The sequence below is a fragment of the Thamnophis sirtalis genome, unplaced genomic scaffold, assembly GCF_051295495.1.
Source record: "Thamnophis sirtalis isolate CommonGarterSnake01/CBP01778 unplaced genomic scaffold, rThaSir2_p1.2 scaffold_2, whole genome shotgun sequence".
Classification (NCBI taxonomy): Eukaryota; Metazoa; Chordata; class Lepidosauria; order Squamata; family Natricidae; genus Thamnophis; species Thamnophis sirtalis.
Window position 1 is genome coordinate 33,113,016 of NW_028261382.1, and position 23,065 is coordinate 33,136,080.

The 23,065-nt window shown below is 46.1% G+C and overlaps 1 protein-coding gene across 1 annotated transcript in view; it reads right to left on the minus strand.

Moving 5' to 3' along the window:
- CCDC180 (coiled-coil domain containing 180) overlaps positions 1 to 23,065 on the minus strand; it is a 54,625-nt gene that overhangs the window by 15,890 nt on the left and 15,670 nt on the right. The window contains exons 10-25 of the mRNA XM_087704678.1: positions 22,444 to 22,523; positions 21,529 to 21,617; positions 19,132 to 19,254; positions 17,372 to 17,545; positions 15,218 to 15,333; positions 12,642 to 12,768; positions 11,493 to 11,544; positions 10,650 to 10,909; positions 9,396 to 9,613; positions 7,697 to 7,872; positions 6,235 to 6,415; positions 4,296 to 4,442; positions 3,442 to 3,586; positions 3,163 to 3,279; positions 1,702 to 1,800; positions 1,109 to 1,204 (exon numbers count right to left, since the gene is read on the minus strand). Of these exons, the coding sequence (XP_087560804.1) occupies positions 1,109 to 1,204; positions 1,702 to 1,800; positions 3,163 to 3,279; positions 3,442 to 3,586; positions 4,296 to 4,442; positions 6,235 to 6,415; positions 7,697 to 7,872; positions 9,396 to 9,613; positions 10,650 to 10,909; positions 11,493 to 11,544; positions 12,642 to 12,768; positions 15,218 to 15,333; positions 17,372 to 17,545; positions 19,132 to 19,254; positions 21,529 to 21,617; positions 22,444 to 22,523 (2,200 nt within the window). The remainder of the gene's footprint in view (positions 1 to 1,108; positions 1,205 to 1,701; positions 1,801 to 3,162; positions 3,280 to 3,441; positions 3,587 to 4,295; positions 4,443 to 6,234; positions 6,416 to 7,696; positions 7,873 to 9,395; positions 9,614 to 10,649; positions 10,910 to 11,492; positions 11,545 to 12,641; positions 12,769 to 15,217; positions 15,334 to 17,371; positions 17,546 to 19,131; positions 19,255 to 21,528; positions 21,618 to 22,443; positions 22,524 to 23,065) is intronic.

Genomic DNA, 23,065 nt, shown 5'->3' on the forward strand with positions numbered 1-23,065 from the left:
CTACATAAATGAGTCGATAAATTTTGGACTCATTTGTGGTCTTAAGTGGAGAATGATCTGTAGATGATTTTTTTTCGTTCTTTTTTCAGCCCATAAGCTGTTCTGCCTTGGCCATGCCTATGATCTGCAGTATGGCCACCCCACGTCCCCCCCAGATACTCCCTCAAAGTCGGCTCTTGGTCTGAAAAAAACCCTCTGAAGTGAACTCAAAGATTCCTTTATTAAGAGCGCCAGCAGCCCCGGCAAAAATTCTCTCTCTCTCCGTAGCTTAACAAGTCCACCCAGCAGGGAGATGAATAGTTATCTGCCACATCTATTCATCTCCGCCCCCTGCCTTTTATCCCCAGAGTTAGAGTGGGGCTTCGCTAGCAGCAGTGGCTCTTCCATCCCAAGGACCGGCCCATAGATTTCCACTGCTCTCCTCTTCTCTCTGCCACATCTATTCATCCCCATCCCCTGCCTTTTACCTCCACAGTTAGGGTGGGGCTTCAGTAGCAGCAGTGGCTCTTCCGTCCCAAGGACCGGCCCGTAGATTTCTACTGCTCTCCTCTCCTCTGCCACATCTATTCATCTCCGCCCCCTGCCTTTTACCCCCCAGAGTTAGGGTGGGGCTTCAGTAGCAGCAGTGGCTCTTCCATCCCAAGAACCGGCCCATAGATTTCCATTGCTCTCCTCTCCTCTGCCACATCTATTCTTCTCCGACCCCTGCCTTTTATCGCCAGAGCTAGGGTGAGGCTTTGCTAGCAGCAGGGGCTCTTCCGTCCCAAGGACCGGCCCATAGATTTCCACTGCTCTCCTCTCCTCTGCCTTCTTGCGTATCCACGCGTCAGGCACTGGACCCAGTTATTCCTCCTCTTCCTCATCCACCACCTCCAGACCTGGGGGCTGTTGACTCTCCATTTGAGGACTGACGGATGTCCTAGGCTCCGCCTCTGTCTCTCTGCCAACTCCATTCCCTCTCCCCACTTGGTGCTCTCAGGTTGCCTTGATGCTGACCCTGACTCCCATACCTCCTCGTCCTCTGATTTAGCTGCTGGAGGGGCAGGCCACCACACACTGCGAGAACCAGAATAACCAGGAGAACACATCTCATCAGAAATATTATTACCGGGATCCGGAGTTGACAGTTGAGATATTTGCATCTCTTCTTCAGTTCTTCCATGACGAACTTGGTAAACTCGTAAAGTCTTTCTGGAGTCATGCTCTGAGGGAAGGAAGAGAAGAAAAAAATGAAATAAAAAATAAAGCACCGCTAAGCATAGGAGATTTAAAATGCAGGTGGTCCTCAGCTTACAACTATTCATTTAGTGACCATCCAAAGTTACAATGGCACTGTAAAAAAAAAAGGGGACTTGTGGCCAGTTTTCGCACTTACCACACACATTGTGGCATCCCTATGGTCGCGAGATCAAAATTCAGCCTGCTTGGCTAACTGGCTCGTATTTACGACGGTCGTAGTATCCCGGGGTCATGTGACGAACAAGGTCAATGGGGAATCCAGACCCGCTTAATGACCGTGTGACTAATTTGAAAACCGCACGTTCAAAACTGAACAATTTGTCGCAACAAAGGTCGTAAAACAGTGCAGAGCTCACTTAAAAAACGAGTTTCACTTAGCAATGGAAATTTCGGGCTCGGCTGCGGTCGTTAAGTCGAGGATTACCCGCGCTCGTCTTGGAGTCAAACCCTCTTAGAACCTACTTCTTTGTCCACATTAGGGTGGGCGCAGGCATCGATCCTCTGGACGAGCTTCTCCAAGTAGTTATTCAACGTTTGGGTCTGCCAGTTGGATTTCGCCACCTGGAAAGTGAAGACAGTGAGGAGGTTGGGGAGGAAGATGGGCCAGTCCTGGAATCTGAGGAAGGCTCAGATGAGGGCTCTGTGTCGGAGGCAGAGAGGGGGCCAGAGCCGTATGCCAGTTACCAGCTGCCTTCGGAGTCAGACATCAGTGAGGCAGAAGAACAGCTGACCCTGTTCCCAGGATACGCATGCGCAGAGTTGCCAGGAGAAGGGAACAGCTAAAGAACAGGGGTCGACTTGGGAGTAAAGCCACAAGTGGACAATGAATGGCCCCTCCCAGAGGAAATAAAAGAGGAGCGAAAGGAGAGTGGAGTTTGCAGGAGACAATTAGTTCGCTCAGTTGATTCTTGACTCTCCAAGACTCCTTGCCAACTTTTGCAAAGATCAGCCTGGCAGCTCTCCAAGACAGATAAGGTCTGTGACTGTAAATCTGCCCTCCAAAGAATTTGCTGGATGTGAATGAGTAAAATTCACAGCAAATTAATAAAAGGCTTTTTTGTCGGGACAAGGAGTTTGCCTTATGCTCTTGGGAAACCTCGGTCAGAACAGAACCAGTCATGAATAGTTCTGCAATAGCAGAAGGTTTATTGTGAGTTCAAAGTCTTGACGGAGAGACAGCATCTCCTTGAGAAGGGTCAGATAAGGCTTTGGGGATTCTGGGAGAGGCCTGGCCTGGCCTGGCCTGCATATTGCCTGCAGCCCCCATTTAAGGGCTCCCTCCAGTCTAGCTGGAGATTCCACCACAGGGAAGAAGGGAGGGAGGGAGGATAGAGAAAAGGAGGGCAAGGGAGAGAGGAAGAGTGAGATCGAGAGAAGCGAGGGAGGGAAGAGAGAAGACAGGCAGGAAGGTGAGATAGAGAAAAGGGAGAGGGGAGAAATGAGAAAAGGAAGGAAGAAGGAAAGGGAGATAGAGAAAAGGGAGAGAGGAGAAATGAGAAAAGGAAGGAAAAGAAGGGAAGGGAAGTCAGAGATAGAGAAAAGGGAGGGAAGGGGAAGAGGGAGGATAGTGAAACAGAGCAAAAGGAGAGAGGAGAAATGAGAAAAGGGAGGAAGGTGAGAGAAAAAAGGGAGAGGAGAAATGAGAAAAGGAAGGAAGGTGAGAGAAAAAAGAGAGAGAGGAGAAATGAGAAAAGGAAGGAAGGAAGGTGAGATAGAGAAAAGGGAGAGGGAAGAAATGAAAAAAGGAAAAGAAGGGAGGTCAGAGATAGAGAAAAGGGGGCGAAGCGGAAGAGGGAGGATAGTGAAACAAAGTGAAAGGAGGGAGGAGAAAGGAGAAAAGGAAGGAAGGTGAGATAGAGAAAAGGGAGAGAGGAGAAAAGGAAGGGAGGGAGGAAAGGGAGTGGGCTTTCTTTCTCTTGGTACCTCTGTCTTGATTTTCACTTGAATATTGGTCAGAAACCGCTGGATTCTCTCCAAGAAGACTCGATCCATAGCCAGGTAACGAAACCTGTTCTCAAACTTGCTGATAATTTCTGAAGCCTGGTTGGGGAACGGGAGGGAAAGGGACCACATCACCAAGAAGGATGATTCTATTTACCACCACCCCACCCCCCCGATGGAGCCAATCGTGTCACTCCCTTCCCACGCTCTTTCCTGAACCCCAACTCTTGGGTTGTTTGGAGGAGACCCTCCGTGGCCGACCTGCTCCAGGTAGCCGGTCTCTGCTTTCTCCATATCAATCATGATCAAGCCTTCCACAAACTCGATGCGCGAGTTCTCCTTCTGCAGCTGCTTCATGAAGATCTCGAGCTCTTCGGGCGAAAAGTTCCCACCGTCTGCGAAGAGTCTAAAAACAACAAGGACGAGTCCGAATTTCCTGGCAGGTCATTCAGGAGGGAACCTGTTGCAGCCTGCCAGCGGCCGGTGGAGCTGGCGGCAGACTCGGACGATGAGGGGGTTGGGGAGGAACGTGGGCCAGTGCTGGAGGCTCCGATGGATCAGCTGCCGGAGAGGCAGCTGCCTTTGGAGGCTGGGATGAGTGAGGAGGAAGAACAGCTGGGGCCTGTTCCAGATGAACGTACGCGCAAAGCAGTTAGGAGAGGGGAACAACGGAGGACAAGGAATCGACTCGGGAAGCAAAGCACATGTGGACGCTGAATGGCCTGGTTGGGGAATAAATAGAAAGAAAGGGGAGCGACCGTCGTAGGAGACAACAGTTCGTATTTCTGAAGAGTTTGCTCACTGTGTTTCATGCCACAAAGACTGCTTGGCAGAACTTAATTTGCAGCCTTTCGGCCGGGAGCTCACGGCCTGGCAACTATCGCAAGGAACTGATAAGGTCTGTTGCTGCAGTTAATGAAGGACTATTGCCTGGACGTTTCGGTGGGTGAATGCAATTAATTCACAAGAGGTAAATAAAGAGGGTTTTTTTTCATGACAAGGAGTCTGTTTCTTGCTTCTGCTAAGGCTGGGCCGGAACAGAACCGACCCAGAACGAAGGAGAAATTTCCTGACAGGGAGAACAAACGGGAAACGCTGCCCTGTGTTCTGGGTACCTGCAGGCTTTCAGGAAGTCCGTGTTCGAATCTCGCAGCTTGCCCAAGGCTTCCTCCAGATACTGTCTGTAACTCCGCATGGAGACCTGGAGTACTTCCACGTGGTTCAGCAACTCCGTGTGGAGGTTGCGGCTGAGGGCCATCACCCTATGGAGTGGAAAGAGTGGACAGCAAGACGTCCCTTTGAAATACCCTTCGAAGGCGGAGCTAATGAGGGAGCTGCCATTCTGCTAGTAGAGCGATGCCAGCCAACAGCTAACAACATTAGGAAAGGGAGGAGGATTGGACAGTAGGGAGGGATTAGGGGAGGGACGGGAACCAAGCAGGTGAGACGCACCCGCCAGCCCAAGGTCAACCATCGGAATGCAGAGCTGGAAACTGAGGTTCTGTTTACCCAAACAATATCCAAGCACCCGATTGGACATTCATTGATGAAAGGGATAGTTAAGTGATCTGCACACCGCCCAGAGAGAGGCTACCCTACGAGGATGGATTGTGCATTGTAAAGATAACACTTGGTGACATCATCAGTTCTGGGTAATGACTAAGGAGAATTGATCATGAGTGCACTGATGATGTTACGTAGTTGGGTTATGAAATGTCTGCCAAAAGCCACCTAGCTTAGAGAGCGCCAAGGACCCCACAGTCCTCCTCCTCTTCCTCCACTCCGCACACCCCCATTCCCTTCTAGCACTGATGGCGTTACCTAGTTGGGTCATGAAATGCCTGCAAGAAAACCACCAAGCGAGCTGCACTGGCTGCCTGTTGATCTCCGGGTGCGCTTCAAGGTGCTACTTGTCACCTACAAAGCCCTTCATGGTATTGGATCTGGGCACTTGAGAGACCGCCTACTGCCAATCACCTCCACTAGACCGATAAGATCGCATAGATTAGGCCTCCTCCGAATTCCATCAGCCAGCCAGTGTAGACTGGCAACTACTCGGAGGAGAGCCTTCTCGGTGGCTGCTCCGACCCTCTGGAACGAACTCCCCGTGGAGATCCGGACCCTCACCACCCTCCAGACCTTCCGTGCTGCACTTAAAATCTGGCTATCCCGGCTGGCCTGGGGTTAAAGATTCTAACCCCTACTCGAATTGTATGACTGTTGAGTTCTTAAATGATGTAATATTTTTATGTTGTAAATTGTTTGTCCTTCCCCTACCCCTTTTGAACTGTGAGCATACAAATAAAGTGAACTGAACTGAACTGAAGCTTACAGAGAGCACCAAGGACTCCCCCTCCTCCTCCTTCTCCTTGCAAACCTCACTCCTTTCTATTACTGATGACGTTACCCAGTTGGTTCATGAGATGTCTGGAAGAAAACCATCAAGCTCCGAGAGCACCAAGGATCCCACAGTTATCTTCCTCCTCCCTGAAAACCCAACTCCCCTTTAATACTAACAACCTAGTTTGGGTCATGAAACATCTGCAAGAAAACCGCCACTCAGGGAGCATTGATGATGTTACATAGTTGGGTTATGAAATGTCTGCAAAAAAGCCACCTAGCTTAGGAGAGCACCAAGGACCCCACAGTCCTCCTCCTCCTCCACGTTGCATATCCCACTCTCTTCTAGTACTGATGATGTTACCTAGTTGGGTTGTGAAAAGTCTGCAAGAAAACAAGCAAGCTCAGGGAGCACCAAGGACCCCACAGTCTTCCTCCTCCTCCTCCTCCCTGCCTTCCTTCTAGCACTGATGACGCTACTTAGTTGGGTTATGAAACGTCTGCAAGAAAACCACCAACCATCAGGGAACACAAAGGATCCCAAATATTCAACACGGAGTTACAAACGTTCTCTTCTATCGGTATCATGAATTTCCCCTGGGTTTAAATCAGGTTCCCTTCTACATTCTGATGGCAGCATATCCAATGCTCTGCCCAATGCTATTGTGAGATTGTGGCTGGCATCGTCCCCTTCTTCCCAACCATCAGGCTTACTTTTCTGCCCGGCTTTCCATCTGGAAGACTCTCTCCATGTCTTGGATCCGGGTCCGGAAGGATCTGCTGACCGCGTTGTGGTCTTCTCGGATCTTATTGAAGCCGCTCCGCTCCTTGTTCAGCGCCTCGATCAAGCCAGCGCAGTGACGCTTCAAGCGGTCGTTGTGAAGCCGTAACTCCACTGAGAGAAGGAATGAAAATTTCCGCATTTAAGGGAAAGCCTGAAAACGGCCCAAAAAACAGTCTGAAAATGGCCCTGAAAACAGCCCGAAAAGCAGCCTGAAAAACATCCTGAAAACAGCCCCCAAAGAGCCTGAAAACACCCCCCAAAATGGCTTGAAAACGCCCCCCAAACAGCCTGAAAACGGCTGCAAAAACAGCCTGAAAAAGGCCCCCAAAACAGCCTGAAAATGCCCCCCACAACAGCCTGAAAATGCTCCCCCACAACAGCTTGAAAAAGGCCCCCCAAACAGCCTGAAAAAGGCCCCCAAAACAGCCTGAAAACGGCTCCAAAAACAGCCTGAAAACACCACCTACAACAGCCTGAAAATGCCCCCCACAACAGCTTGAAAAATGCCTCCCAAAACAGCCTGAAAACACCACCCAAAACAGCCTGAAAATGCCTCCCAAAACAGCCTGAAAATGCCTCTCAAAACAGCCTGAAAACACCACCCAAAACAGCCTGAAAATGCCTCTCAAAACAGCCTGAAAACACCTCCCAAAACAGCCTGAAAACACCACCCAAAACAGCCTGAAAATGCCTCCCAAAACAGCCTGAAAACACCCCCAAAACAGCCTGAAAACGCCACCCAAAACAGCCTGAAAATGCCTCCCAAAACAGCCTGAAAACACCACCCAAAACAGCCTGAAAATGCCTCTCAAAACAGCCTGAAAACACCCCCAAAACAGCCTGAAAACACCACCCAAAACAGCCTGAAAATGCCTCCCAAAACAGCCTGAAAATGCCTCCCAAAACAGCCTGAAAACACCACCCAAAACAGCCTGAAAATGCCTCCCAAAACAGCCTGAAAATGCCTCCCAAAACAGCCTGAAAACACCACCCAAAACAGCCTGAAAATGCCTCCCAAAACAGCCTGAAAATGGCTCCAAAAACAGCCTGAAAATGCCCCCCAAAACAGCCTGAAAATGGCTCCAAAAACAGCCTGAAAACACCCCCCAACAGCCTGAAACAGCTCCAAAAACAGCCTGAAAACACCCCCCACAACAGCCTGAAAACAGCCTGAAAATGCCCCCCAAAATGCCCCCAAGACAGTTCCACAAACAGTCTGAAAATGGCCTAAAAGCAGCCAAAAAACAGGCAGGCAGGCCCTGGCCAGCTGGTCTTTGGGTTTCCGGTGCGCGCACCTGCACAGGTGTTCCGGTTGGGGCCCTCAGTGCCGAAAGGTTTTGCCATCACTGCTATAGGATAAAAGAAAAACGAGAGCAAAACAAAAAGAGGTACCCATCCTGACGTTGTAAATGTCCTTCTCGATGCGTTCCTTCCGGGGCTCGTGAAGATGGAGGCGCAGCTGCAGCTCGGAGCTGAGCTCTTCCTTCTTGGTCACCCCGATGACCCAGGTGCTGGATAAGGTGTCATCGAACCACTTCTCCAGGTGCTCGAAGAACTGGAGTCGGATGCTGCCAGGGGAGCAGAGAGGAGGGCACGAAAGGGACGGCTTGAGGATAAAGGGGTCGCTGGTCCCATCTCGAAGACCACGGAAATAAAAGGAAGGATTCAGGATATCCCGGGGGGGTTGAAGGGTTGCTGTAGCCATGATTGAATGCTAACCTGGCTAGCTAATGTTCTGATCTAGACTTCCCAAGAGCATGAAACTGACTCTCCTGGTCCTGAATAAAACCTCCTTTTATTTAGGTTAAAGGGAATTCCTCTCCAGCAAAGTCTTTCATGAAATTTCCCAACTACAGGCCTTTATCAGGCTTGGAGAGCTGCCAGGCTGATATCTTCTAAACTCCATGCTGTAGCAGCAATTACTTGACAAGAAGTCAGGAACAGATCTTCACTCTAATGAATTGAACTAATTGTCTCCTGCAAACTCCACTCCCCAGTCGCTCCCCTTTTATTCCCTAGGGGAGGGGCCATTCACCGTCCACCTGTGACTTTACTCCCAAGTTGGCCCTTGCTCCTTAACTGTTCCCTTCTCCTAGCAGCTGTGTACATGCTCACACTGGGAACAGGCTCCAGCTGTTCTTCTGCCCCACTGATGTCCGACTCCGAAGGCAGCTGATAACTGCCAGACAGAGCCCTCACCAGAGCCTTCTACAGGCTCAAGGACTGGCCCATGTTCCTCCCCGACCTCCGTAGTGTCTGAATCTGTCACCAGCTCTGCTGGCTGCTGCAAGCCACAAGAGCTAAGGTTTGCATTGTAAATCGAGAGTTGCCCAGAGTCGGTGGAAAGATAGGTGGCTGTAGAAATGTTTTCAAGAAACAAATAAAAATATCTTATTTTTAAAAATGTCATCCTGATCTCCCCTTGTCTCTCTAAACCCACAATTTGTGGTGATTGTTCTGCTATGTTTTCTGCGAGTCGCCCCCCCAAACGATCAGGCCCCAAATAAATTCCTGAAAGGGTTTATTGGAGCTGTTTAAAAAGTTGGATTTCTAGGAGTTTGATGCATTTCAGCTGGTGGGTTTAGAGTGCTCCTAAAATCCTTTTTCTTAACTGGAGAAAAATGTCCTATTCTTTGAGAGAAACGGAGGGAGGAAAGTAAGGAAACACAGAGAGAGAGAGAGAGAGAGAGAGAAAGGGGGGGAGAGAAAGAAAGAGATGAAGAGAAAGACACAGAAAGAGAGAAAGAGACAAAAAGAGAAATGAGAGAGGGAGAAACAGAAACAGAGAGAGACAGAGAAAGAAAAGAGAGAGACAGAAAGAGAGAAAGAGAAAGAAAGAGAAATAGCAATAGCAATAGCAGTAGACTTATATACCGCTTCATAGGCCTTTCAGGCCTCTCTAAGCGGTTTACAGAGAGTCAGCATATTGCCCCCAACAATCTGGGTCCTCATTTTACCCACCTCGGAAGGATGGAAGGCTGAGTCAACCCTGAGCCGGTGAGATTTGAACCGCTGACCTGCTGATCTAGCAGTAGCCTGCAGTGCTGCATTTAACCACTGTGCCACCTTGGCTCTGATGAGAAAGACTTACTGTCTTCTAATATCTCTGAAGAAAGCCTCTGACAGGTACACCTGCTCCAGGTAGTAAGGCAGAGAACTGCTTTTCAGTTTCCCCTGGTAATATTTCTCTGGTTTCCGGAGCTTGGACTTCTTCAAGTACTCCACCACTTTGTAGGTGTTTCCGTTGGACGTGGTGAAGAATTCCATAATCACATCCTTTCGCTTGGACCTCTTGTCCGAATCCTCTGTCTGGCGGAAGGATAAGATAGAAGGGACGAGACTGAGCGCCTATGTTTGAAACGTGGTTCAAAATATGAGGACGGCCAATGACTAGGTTCGAGTCAGTTCCCTTCCTTTTCTTTAGGGGTTACCATTCATGTTTTCACACACACACACACACACTCTTAGAAAGCCTGTTGGGTCTGGTGATGAAAACTCAGAAAGTGGAGACAGGGAGTTCTAGTCCCGCCTTAGCCATGAAAGTCAATTGGGTGACTCTAAGCCAATCACCAGGAGATGGTGAGTTCTAGTCCCGCCTTAGCCATGAAAGTCAATTGGGTGACTTTGGGCCAATCACCAGGAGATTGGGAGTTCTAGTCCCGCTTCAGCCATGAAAGTCAATTGGGTGACTCTAAGCCAATCACCAGGAGGCGGTGAGTTCTAGTCCCGCCTTAGCCATGAAAGTCAATTGGGTGACTTTGGGTCAATCACCAGGAGGCGGTGAGTTCTAGTCCCGCCTTAGCCATGAAAGTCAATTGGGTGACTTTGGGCCAATCACCAGGAGATTGGGAGTTCTAGTCCCGCTTCAGCCATGAAAGTCAATTGGGTGACTCTAAGCCAATCACCAGGAGGCGGTGAGTTCTAGTCCCGCCTTAGCCATGAAAGTCAATTGGGTGACTTTGGGTCAATCACCAGGAGGCGGTGAGTTCTAGTCCCGCCTTAGCCATGAAAGTCAATTGGGTGACTCTAAGCCAATCACCAGGAGATTGGGAGTTCTAGTCCCGCCTTAGCCATGAAAGTCAATTGGCTGACTCTAAGCCAATCACCAGGAGATTGGGAGTTCTAGTCCCGCCTTAGCCATGAAAGTCAATTGGGTGACTTTGGGCCAATCACCAGGAGACTGGGAGCTCTAATCCCACCTTAGCCACACAGGGCTGTTTGTAAAGAAAACCAATAGATAGATAGAAAGAAAACGAACAAATAAATGGGATGGGAAAAGCTCCTTGTAATCCAGGCACAAGGAAGCGAGGATGTCGGCTGATCCTCATGGAGATTCTCAGCTCACCAGATCTGGCTTGGAGGCATCTTGAGTCTTGGGCCCCAAGGTGCTCCCTTCCCCTGAGCTCTCTATGTCTACTCCACTGCCGCCGTTCCCGTCTCTCTGGCGAGCAGAGGTCTCCGTTTCTTCCCCTTCCTCCTCTTCCTCCTGGTCGGCTCCTTCAGCGTCCTCCTCCTCCGGAGGCAGCCCTTCCTCGTTCTCTTTCTGCAGGAGAATCTCTATGGCCTCTTCTGTTTCTTCAATCTCCTGGGACTCCTGCGTTATCTCTGGTCAAGACACACAACAATATATTCCCAGTCCGGCACCTTCGAAAAGCCTTCGAGGGATGGGGAAGCCGTGGCCCTCCAGCTGCTGCTAAACTACGACTCCCAGCACCCCTCGGCAGTGGCCAAGCCATTGCAGGTAGCCCTCGGCTTACGCCCACAAATTGAGCCCCAGATTTCCGTTGCTCAATGAGACCGTTGTGGAGCGGCCACCCGCTTTACGACCTTTCTTGCCGCAGTTATCGGTTACCGTCTTACTAACCGTCACTGGTCACCGTGATGTGATCCACTGCCGTTGTGAAGTTGGTCACACGGTTGTTAAGGGAACCTGGCTTCCCCCATGGACTTTGCTTGTCAGGAGGTGGGAAAGGTCATAAATAGGAAGCAGGAAAGGCTGATTGGCTGGCTTCCAACAAGCAAAGTCAATGAGGGAAGCTGGATTCGCTTAGCAACATCCAGGTTCGCTTAGCAATCGTGGGGGGAAAATGGTTGTAAAAAATCGGGTGGGGCTCACTTAACAACGAATGTGGTCAGCGATAGAAACTGGGGACTAGCTGTATTTGAAAAAAGACATCATAGCCCTTACCTCCTTCTTCCCTTTTTCCTTCAGTTGAGCTTTCCGGTTTCTTTAAGGTCTTCTAAAAAAGAAAATGGAGAAAAATAGGGGAGAGTGAGAAAGGGAGTTATAAGATGCTCCAAAGTATAAGACGCACTTAGATTTTGGAGAGAAAAACAAGAGGAAAAAAAAATCTGCCTCCCAGCAATTTGCCTCCTCGCAGCAAACAGCAAACAACCTGTTTCAGTTTCAATTTCAGCACAGCCTGATTAGCACGAGCAGCTGTTTGTTGGTCGGATCGGCCTCCCAATCATCAGCTGTTTCAGGATGCCGGGATTGCCTATTGCCGCCTCCGTGCGCCCCTTTTTCGGGCCTCCGTTCACCCCATTTTCTGCCTGTTCTGATCCCCGTTGCCCGGAACAGGCCGAAAATGGGGCGCTCAGAGGCCGAAAACAGGATGCGGAGGCCGAAAATGGGTTGCGCGGAGGCGACATTAGGCTATGGCAAACCCTGAAACAGCTGATCGTGTGGAGGCCAATCCAGCCAACAATCAGCTGCTTTTGAAGCACAGATATAAGGTAAAGGTAAAGGTTCCCCTCGCACATATGTGCTAGTCGTTCCTAACTCTAGTGGGTGGTGCTCATCTCCATTTCAAAGCCGAAGAGCCAGCGCTGTCCGAAGACGTCTCCGTGGTTATGTGGCCAGCATGATTCAACGCCAAAGGTGCACGGAATTCTGTTACCTTCCCACCAAAGATGGTCCCTATTTTTCTACTTGCATTTTTTTTATGTGCTTTCGAACTGTTAGGTTGGTAGAAGCTGGGACAGGTAACGGGAGCTCACTCTGTTACACGGCGCTAGGGATTCAGACCGCCAAACTGCCAACCTTTCTGATCGACAAGCTCAACGTCTTAGCCATGGGCCTTAAGATGCTTGTATTACATCCAATAAGTCTTAAATTTTTTTAGCCCAACTTTTGTTATTTTGTATTCTGCTCTTTCTTGTCCTCTAAGCCATGATTCAGAAGGACTGGGGATTCAGTCTCTGAACACTACCGGCAGCTGGATTCACCCCCCTGGATGAAGCAATCTGCACACACCTCGTTGAGGATTGTCCCTGAGTACTAGCTACCTTTCATGCCCGTTGTATGAAGCGATCTGTTTTTTTTTTTTCTGCCTACCCCTTTGTAGCTGCCCAGGACGTAAAAATACCGACTGATGGCCGCGCTGTAGAAAAGAAGCTCGTGCCGAACGCGGCGTGGGTAAGTGATCACTTTAGACACGAGGTCTTGATAGAAGATGGAGTACCTTGACAAGAGAAAAAAACAAGAGGAATTTGAACCTTTCCATCCTCTCTTCTCCAAACTGCAGCAATAATATTAGTGGGAGAATGAGCGGCCTCCGCCCCACAAAAGCAGAGAATGGGAAACCCCTCAAAACAACATAGGCCAGTGTTGGTGAACCTTTTCGGCACTGAGCGCTGAAATGAGTGTGTGTATGCGCAGTGTGTGTAAGCAGTAGCTTACAAAGAAAACCTCTACAAAATGTTTTATAGATGGCATTTGCCTCCAGCGAGATTGGCCAAAATGTGCCCAAATTTATCCCCTAATTGTTGGCGATGCAGCCACAAGCCTGGAACATTCTATCACATGTGGTGGATGTGCCCCATCACAAGGAAGTACTGGTGCAAAATTCGGAAGTGGTTAGAAGAAATTACTGAGCGAAAACTGGAACTCAAACCAGAAGCATTCTTATTAGGACGACTGGATCAAAAAAATGGACAAATAATCTCAATACATAATTGTTCTGACGCCCCCCTCGTCCTAAACCAAAGCACGCTGAGACGAAGATACTTCAAGGATTTATTAACACACAGACTAGCCCTTGGCAGCAATCCAGACCAGACCAGACCTTGGCAGCAATCCAGCACAGATTAGACGTTGGCAGCAATCCAGCACAGACTAACCTTGGCAGCAATCCAGCCTGCCAAGCTAGCCACAAGAATTCTCCAGCTCTATTAAATACGTTGACTCCTGCAACGAGCGTGTGGACAATCATTCCTTTTATAGTCTTGAGAGGAGCCTAATTACCACCAGCTGAGTGCAATTATCTCCTGTAACTGCGTAACTGTCCCTTATGCCTATTAGCTCTCCATTGCCGGGCATCCAGGACCAACTCCCTTGTCTCCTCCCCACTGCTCCAATGCATGACGTCAGGATCAAACTCCCTTGTCTCCTCCCCACTGGTCCAATGCTCAGGCGCCCCCTGGTGGCCAACCAGCCTCTCTGTGCCCTGCTCGGAGTCGGAACCTTGTCCAGGGTCCTCCACATCCTCCAGAGCCAACATATAGGGTCCCTTGCTGTCAGAGTCTGGTGGCAGCTCCAACGGCTCCTGCTGGGCCACAACACATAATCATACACATACTCACTGCAGCCAGGATTGCCTTTGCACAAAACTGGGGGAAAAATCAATGCACCCTCAGATGAAACTACAATCAGGGAAATACTTGAATGCGCAGAAATGGATAAAATGACAATAGTGCTAAAAGAAAGAGAATAATTGGACTTCTATCAAGCATGGAATAAAATGTACAAGTGGCTAGAAAACAGAAGCCAAGACAGAAAATAGAGAATACAAATATATGGAGATATAAGTAATGAATACTATTATAAGTGTTAATATTATGTTTGTTACGTTATAGGACAAGGTTATAGTGAGAGGAAGGATGTTGTAATATAGTTCCTTGTGCAGGTGTGTGTCCTCCATGGCCGAGTTCATACTAGGGCCTGCAGAGTCACGCTGAATCACAGAAGGCGAAGGCAGAAGGGAGAATTACAAAAGCTAAGAAGGAAAGTCGATAAGAGAAAGCTGTAAAATTGCTGTATATTGTTATGTATGTTCTGTGTTTTGTTTTGTCATATTGTGGTTTTTTTCCCCCTTTGCCGTGTCTTTCCTATTGTTTTTAAAGATCAAAACATTTAATAAAAAATACTTTAAAAAAAAATGGTATATACATGAAGTGACTATTTAGAATACCTTGTTGAAAAATGAAAGAATAACATCTTTGTTTGAAGGTATGATGTACAAGGACAATAATGAACATAAGCATACTCGATAGTTGATTGGTGGGATTATACATAATTGAAAACAGTGATATACAAATATAAATGGTTGGTAAATCTCTTTCATATTGGGGCCTGTGATTATATAAAGGTATATTGTTATTAAACATATCAAGAATGTAAGGGAAATAGGTTTATTGAAGAAAAATAATAATATTAATTGTAATTGAATATACACTGTAAAATGAAAGTGAGGTATTTAGTTATATTAGATGAAAAATCTGTGATTGTAAATGTAATTGAGAATATGGATGCAAAAACACTTGTAACCAAACGACATGCTGTATGTAATGGATGAGATCATCTTTTATATTGTTTTTTTTATTATTTTTATGTTTTAAAAAAGAACAAACAGAAATGCAAAAAAAATAAAAATAAAGAGTGCGTATGCGCCTGCGTGGTGGAAGAGTAGCCGCCCCTGTGCCCATGCCTGTTGGCTGCTCTTCCGGTTTTAGTGCGCGCATGTGCACCGCCCAGCTTGTCTTCTGGTTCCTGGCACGCATTGAGCGCGTGAAGAGCAGCTGGCTAGCGTGCGTGCGTGTGTGAAGACCCGGAACAGAGATGGCTCTGTTTGCCACTTCTGGCAGGCGTGCCGAAGGGTTTGCCATCACGGACACAGCCAGTTCCTTACGTACCCATTGCCAATGATGTCCAAGGCAAAATAAACCTTCTCGAGACAGGCCTTGAGTTTCTCATCGGTGCTTTGCATCCTGAGCTTATCAACTGCTATGTCCAGGTTCATTTCCCTTAGCTGGTTGCACGCAGGAGACAAAGAGGCGTTTTGCAGAGATGGATTTTTAAAAAAAAAAGAGAGAGGCAATAATAGGGGTTAAAATAGAATGGAAACCTGAAGGTTTTTTTTAATTAGGAATAATGTCTGCGGGAAAAAAAAAAGAAATCCAGTATTTAATACTACATATAATTACGGTGGCAAGGATTGCCTTGGCCCAGAAATGGAAAAACAAATTAATTCCAAGCGAAGGTAAAATAATAAGAAAGGTTATGGATTGTGCTGAAATGGACAAACTAACTAAAGAAATCCAGGGAAAAGAAGAATCAGAATTCTACCAGATATGGGATAAATGGTATAGGCGGATGGAGGACAGAAACAAGAATCAATGAAGGAATATAACAAAACTCAAAAAAATAATAGTTATGAGTAAAATAAGAGGGTTAAGAATGGTGAAATCCAAATGAAATACAATAGAAGGGGAAATAATATAAGGGGGGCGGTATTGATTGATAATTGCTATTAGAAAGAACAGGAAGCTCCTGTTCGTACTGTACTGTGTAAATGTGGTGTACGTCTAGGTTTTGTGTGTGTGTATTTTACATGTTTGTTAATAATAATAATAATAATAATAATAATAATAATAATAATAATAATAAAGAGTTGCATGTCAGAATGATTTTAGCCGATGCAGGGTGGGAGCTCATGGTAAGAACCAGCCTGCAAGCAAAATGTTCATCTAAGCTGCTTTGGCACTGGAGGAAAAGGCCAAGAATAATTGTACCCAGAAGAGAATATTTGTTGCTCCGGGTTGAGCTTCAGGGTGCCTGGCGCCCTCTGAGCTTGGGGGGTTTTCTTGCAGATGTTTCATGGCCCAACTAGGTAACAACATCAGTGCTGGAAGGGAGTGGGGTTTGAAGGGAGGAGGAGGAGAGGAGGGAGAGGGGAGGAGGGGTATGGGAGGAAGAGGATGCTCTTGGTGCTCTCTGACTTCGGTTGTTTCCTTGCAAATGTTTCTTGACCCAACTACGTAACAACCTCAGTGCTAGAAGGGAGTGCGGTTTGCAGGGAGGAGGAAGAGGAGGATTGTGGGGTCCTTGGCGCTCTCTGAGCTTGTTGGTTTTCTTGCAGTCGTTTCATTACCCAACTAGGTGACATCATCAGTGCTAGAAGGGAGTGAGTTTTGCTCAATACCCCCCAAAAGAACTACCAGCTCAGACAATCAATGAAACCATAAACAAAAGTATAATCAAGGAACCATCACAAACATTCTCACCAACATTGACAGAGTAAGCCATTGTATATAAGCAGAGAGCAAACCTCATTCCTTCTAGCACTGATGATGTTACCTAGCTGGGTCATGAAATGTCAGGGGGGGGGAACAACCAAGCCCAGAGAGCACCAAGGACCCCACAATAATTCTAAAGTTGACAGTTTGGAATTCCACTCCCCCCCCCCCAAAAAAACAAAGCCTCCTTTGTTAAAAAGCGGATCACCCCAAAATAATTTTGCATCCTCCAAAAACGGGAGACAGAGAGACAGTGGTCTGCATCTTCTAGAGCAGTGTTTCTCAACCTTGGCAACTTGAAGATGTCCGGACCAACTCCCAGAATTCCCCAGCCAGCGAATGCTGGCTGGGGAATTCTGGGAGTTGAAGTCCAGACATCTTCAAGTTGCCAAGGTTGAGAAACACTGTTCTAGAGAACTTTCAAATTAGGCGGAAAGGACCTTTTAGAAAACTAAATGGAGGGCAAAGCTAATTGGCAATCAGGTCTTAGGCAGCGTTTCAAGAAAGATAAAGGTGGGTACTTATCAGCCTTATCCCGAAAGACTTTGGCAGCCTACTGTTGGACTTTTTACAAACTATTTGGGACTCATTACGGGCTGCGATTGAACTTAATTCACAGCCATTGAAATAAAAAGAGGGGTTTGGGGGACTAAGCGTGTGCTTTGTACTCTCAGGAAGCCTAGGTCAGAACACTCTGCAAACAAAATTTGGAGAGTCTCCTCCCAGACAACACCCCACCCCCACACCCCAAACTGGGACCAGCGTTCTGACCTTGTTCATATTTTCGTGCTTGCTACGACAATCTTTTAAAGCTTTCTGAAGATCACTTTCCTGATTAGTGAGTTTCAGATGGTGGACATCAAAGATGGCCAGGACATCTTGGAAGTACTGATAGAGGTGCCTGCAGTTGATTTCGGTATTTTTAGCCAGCTGTTCCAGTTCAGCCTGGAACAATCAGGGAAGAACGAGAAAAGATCCGTGGTTAAAATAGACTAACAGAGTTGGAAGAGGCCTTGTAGATCATCTAGTCCAACCCTCTGCTCAAGCAGGAGACCCTACACCATTTCTGACTGATGCCAGTCCAGTCTCTTCTTGAAAGTCTCAAGGGATGAAGCTCCCACAACTTCTGAAGGCAACTTCTGTTCCATCGGTTGATGGTTCTCAGTGTCAGAAAGTTCCTCCTTATTTCTAGGTTGAATCTCTCCTTGGTCAGTTTCCATCCAGTGTTCCTTGTCTGGCCTTCAAGAAAATAGCTTGACCCCTTCCTCTCCGTGGCAGCCCCTCAAACATTGGAAGGTTGCTATCCTGTCTCCCCTGGCCCTTCTCTACCCTAGACTAGCCATGCCCAGTTCCTGCAACAGTTCTTTGTATGTTTTAGCCTCCAGCCCCCTAATTATCCTGGTTGCTCTTCTCTGCACTTTTTCTGGAGTCTCAATCTCTTTTTTTATAGTGTGGTGACCAAAACAGGATGCAGTACTCTAGGTGTGGCCTTACTAAGGGTTGATAGAGTAGTATTAGAACCTCTCTTGATCTTGATTGTATCCCTCTGTTCAATTTAGGATTGTGTTGGCTTTTTTGGCTGCTGCTGCACACGGCTGACTCATATTTAGCTGGTTGTCCACTAAGACTCCAAGATCCCTCTCACAGTTACTGCTATTGAGCCTGGTTTCACCCAGTTTATATGTGTACTTTTGGTTGGTTTTTTTACTTAAGTGTAGGACATTACTTTTCTCTACCTTGAATTTCATTCAGGGCCCAGGGTTCAATTCTGTCCAAATCCTTCTGTATCTTGAGCCTACCTTCTAGGATGTTGGCTATTCCTGCCAGCTTAGTATCATCTGCAAATTTGGTAAGTTCCCCCTCCTATTCCCTCATCTAAGTTGTTTATGAAGGTGTTGAAGAATAGTGGGGATGGGAAAGGAGACAGTCCTGACCAGGGAATGCTAGGAGGGAAAAAAACTGAATCCAAAAAAAAAGCTGCCCAGGGAAAGAGATTTTTCTCCCAGATTTTTAAATTTTATTTCAGTCTTGCCTTTATTATTTGTATAAAGGCTGTGAGCATGCGTAATGTGCTTTCCTCCTCCTATTTTCCCCACAACAACAATCCTGTGAGGTGGCCTGGGATCAGAGAAGGGAACTGGCCCAAAGTCACCCGACTGGCTTTCCTGTGTAAAGCAGGACTAGAACTCCCAGTTTCCTGGTGACCGGCCCATAGTTGATTTTCAGGTGTAAGTCAGGACTTGAACTCAACATCCCCTGGTGATTGGCCCCAAATCAGCCAGTGGCTTTTATGTCTAAGGCAGGACTAGAATTCCCAGTCTCCTGGTGATTGAGCCAGTCACCCAGCTGGCTTTTGAGCCCAAGGCTGAACTAGAACTGTCTCCAGGTTTGTAGCCTTGTACCTTAGCCACTAGACCAAACTGCCTCTTTTCCATTTCTTTTAATGAGATTTTCCCATTCCCTCTCTCATTTCCCCTTTCTTTTAATGAACTCTCCTGTCCCTCCGATAGGAGAGAGAGGGCTGAACTTACGTCCATCTTTTCTATCTTGGCTTCAAATTGAACCTGCAGCATCCCGATTAACTGATAGAAATTGGGGTTTACAATCTTCTCGGCCTCTTTGTGGGTACAAATCTTCAAGTCTATCAGTTTTTGCTAAAGGGGGAGGGGGGAGAGAAAAAAAAAGCATTGAGTTATTGGCCTGCAATTTCTAACCACCCAAAGCATCTTGATCATTTCCGTGATACACTTGGTAGCCAGGTTAAAAAAAAAATCATATTTACTCAAAGGAAGAATGCTTGTTTTCTTATATTCATTTACATTTTGACATTGAGTCTTTATTGATTAGCCCTTGGGCCATATCAAAGTGCAGAGTTCCAGAAACAAATTATTACTACAATTTGATAAGAGATCAATTTGATAAAATGGAATTTGATCAAGTACGATTTAAAATGGAATTGGAATAAAATACGATTTAAAATGGAATTGTAATAAAATACAGTCTAAAATGAAATTGGAATGGAATGCAATAATTTAAGATATACATAAAATACGATAAAGTTATATTTCGGTGTCACCCCTGCAATCTACCCCAATCAGTCCCACATATGCAGCTCTCAAATGAACCATTTTGTTGAAGTCCTGTGCTGTGTTAAATGTTATTTTCCACACATAAACTAAGTTGTTTTGCTATGGGGATCCCAATGGGTCCTTCCTTTAGGATATGGACCAAGGTACCCCCCTGTCACCCCCTTATACAAATAGGATGTGAGCCAGGTATGCTACCTCTGCCACTCCGCAAATGCAAAGACGCTCTTTGTAGGGTACAGAATGGAATCTCCCATATCTGACTATTGTGTCAAGCTGTTTGAATCTCGCTCGCATAAACATCTCCCTAAGATATTTTGGCAGTTGCAACTTCAAATAGCTGTCTACTTGGAAAGTACATTTGTTTTTGCCCAGCCATTTCAAGCTACCCACCTTATTAAGGATAGCTATATGGAAAGAACAGATGTTGGGTTTCAAGCTTTTATGAGATACGAAAGGAACAGCATGTTGCCAAGAGAAGTTTAAGAAAGTAACTAGAACATTAATGCTACAAAGGGCAAGAGATATAAGACCATACTATTACTGGAAAGATACAGGTTGATGCAATGAAAATGTACAATAAAAATTAAGCTAAATTTAGTTTACTTGTAGTATGTATAAAATGAAGCAACAATAGCTAGAGTTAAATAATGATTAATAATGATAATACATATAGATATATCAGTTTGATAGGAAATTTTATATAAACAATACATGGAGATTATGAGAGGAGGTTTAAAAGCTTTATCTAGAATATGTTACAAAGATATATTGTGACTGGATGATTTTAGGATGATTTAATGGAACGTTATCATATAATCCTATATCTAGATTTATGAATGTTATATATAACAGGACGTAAAAACAATTATAGTCAAATTAAGGTTGAGATATAATAATTGTGATATACATGAATATAGGTGAATTTAAAATATGCGATTTGATATGAAAAGCAGGTGGTGACTATGGAAGAGATGCATGGAAATACTGTAACCAACGGACACACTTTCTACAATTTGTCATGGAAGGTGAGGGTTTTTTTTTTTAATTTTAATTTTTATGTTTGCTTGTCCTTGTTCAAAAACAAATAAAAATTGTTTTTTAAAAAAGGATCGCTATATCATTTTTTGAATATTCATTTACATTTGAAATAGCCTAATCCAGTGTTTTTCAACCTTGTCAACTTGAAGATGTCTGGACTTCAACTCCCAGAATTCCCCAGCCAGCATTCGCTGGCTGGGGAATTCTGGGAGTTGAAGTCCAGACATCTTCAAGTTGACAAGGTTGAAAAACACTGGCCTAATCAATAGTTCTCGATTGAGGATGCAGATAAATCTAGCAGAGACGGTTCGAAGCTACAGTGGTGCTGAAAAAAGGGACTTGTGGCAAGCTTTTCACACTTCCAACGGTGGTCATGTGATCAAAATTCAGATGCTTGGCAACTGACCCGTATTTATGACGGTTGAAGTCTCACGCGATCCCCTTTTGCGATCTTCTGACAAGCAGAACCAATGGGGACGCCAGAGTCACTTAACAACCGCGCGGCTCACTTAACAGCGTGATTCGGGTAATGACTTTGGCAAGAGAGGTTGTCAAATGTGGTAACATTCGCTTCATCTCACTTACCAACAACAACCAAAAATTGGGCTCAATTGGGCTTGTAGACGGAGAACTACCTGTATAGCAATGGAGGCAGATAGTTTGTTCTCTCTCTCTAAAAATCCCTTCAGATGAATAAAAGACCTTATGCACATTTTCATCTCTTTTTTTTTTGAAAAAAAGGGACAAGATCAACCAAGCTTAGGAAACAGGTTGTGCCCCGCGCCGATTTTAAAAACTCACCTTGCATTCCTGGAGTTTTTCCAAACACTCCTGGCAAACCTTCTCATAGTTGAGGCGAATTCTCATCATGGACTGGACGTTGTGAGTGTCTTGAGGTGAGAAAGAAAGAAAGAAAGAAAGAAAGAAAGAAAGAAAGAAAGAAAGAAAGAAAGAAAGAAAGAGGAAGGAAGGAAGGAAGAAAGAAAGAAGAAAGAGAGAGAAAGAAGAAAGAGAAAGAAAGGAAAATAAAAAAGAATAAAGAGAAAGAAAGAAAGAAAGAAAGAAAGAAAGAAGAGGGAGGGAGGTGAGAAGAGGGGAAAGGAAGGATAGAAAGAAAAAAAGAAAGGAAGGGCAGAAGAGAGAAAGAGAAAATAAAAAAGAAAGAGAAAGAAAGAAAAAAGAAAGAAAGAAAGAAAGAAAGAAAGAAAGAAAGAAAGAAAGAAAGAAAGAAAGAAAGAAAGAAGAGGAAGGGAAGTGAGAAAAGGGAGGAAGGGGGAAAGGAAGGAGGGAAGGGACAAAGGGAGGGATGGAGGGAAGGGGAAGGAAGGAAAGAAGGAAAGAAGAGAGGAAGGAGAAAGGAAACGAGGGGGAAGGAAAGAAAGAAGGAAGGGAGGAAAGAATGAGTGACAGATAGAAAGAGAGAAAGAAGAAAGGAAACACGAGGGAAAGAATGAATTTGGGAACACCTTCTTAAAATCCAAGCTCCTGCCAGGCAATGGAATGGGCTGCTAAGTGGGGTTGACTTATGAGAAAGCGAATTCAAGCCTCAACTTAAGTGGGTGACTTTGACTTAGTCAATAGTCTTTCTCTCTCTGCCCAGCCTACCCCACAGGGTTGGTTGTTTTAGGGAAGGAATCCAGGGACCACCCCGTCCGTCCGCGTCATTATTCCCCACCCCCCCCGTCCCCCTGATCCCCGGACGACTCTGCTCCTTACCTATCTGTTTATTTAAATCCACCAGCGACTCGTACCATGCGTTGATTTCGGCCTTGGTATGCTCCAAAGGCAACAAAGAGCTATGGGGGAAAAAAGGGGGGAAGAAGCAAAAACACGTTGAAGAGAAGGAGGGTTTCATTTGGGCAGAAACACGCAAGGTTTGGGTGAAAGGATAAAGGAAAACTCCCAAAAAATTGGTAGAATTGAGGTTTCAGGGCAAGGATTTCTGGCAAAAGGGCCACCTTTTCAACATTTCAGGTTAAAAACAGAAATATACAGGTTGTCCTTGACTTAGAAGCATTCATTCACAAAGGCACTAAAAAAAAATGAACCACTGTTCACACTTTAACAACCGTTGCTGTGGTCACGGGATCAAAATTCAGACCCTTGGCAACTGGCTTGCATTTATGACGGTCGCAGTGGTCACATGAGATCCCCCTTTGCGACCTTCGGACAAGCAAAGATCACGGGGGGAGACAGATTCGCTGAACAACTTAAACAATTGCCGTGATCCGCTTAACAGCTGTGGCAAGGAAGGTCGCAAAATAGGGCGAAGCTCACTTAACAACCGTCTTGCTCAGCAGCGGATGTTTTGGGCTGAATTGCGGTTGTAAGTCGAAGA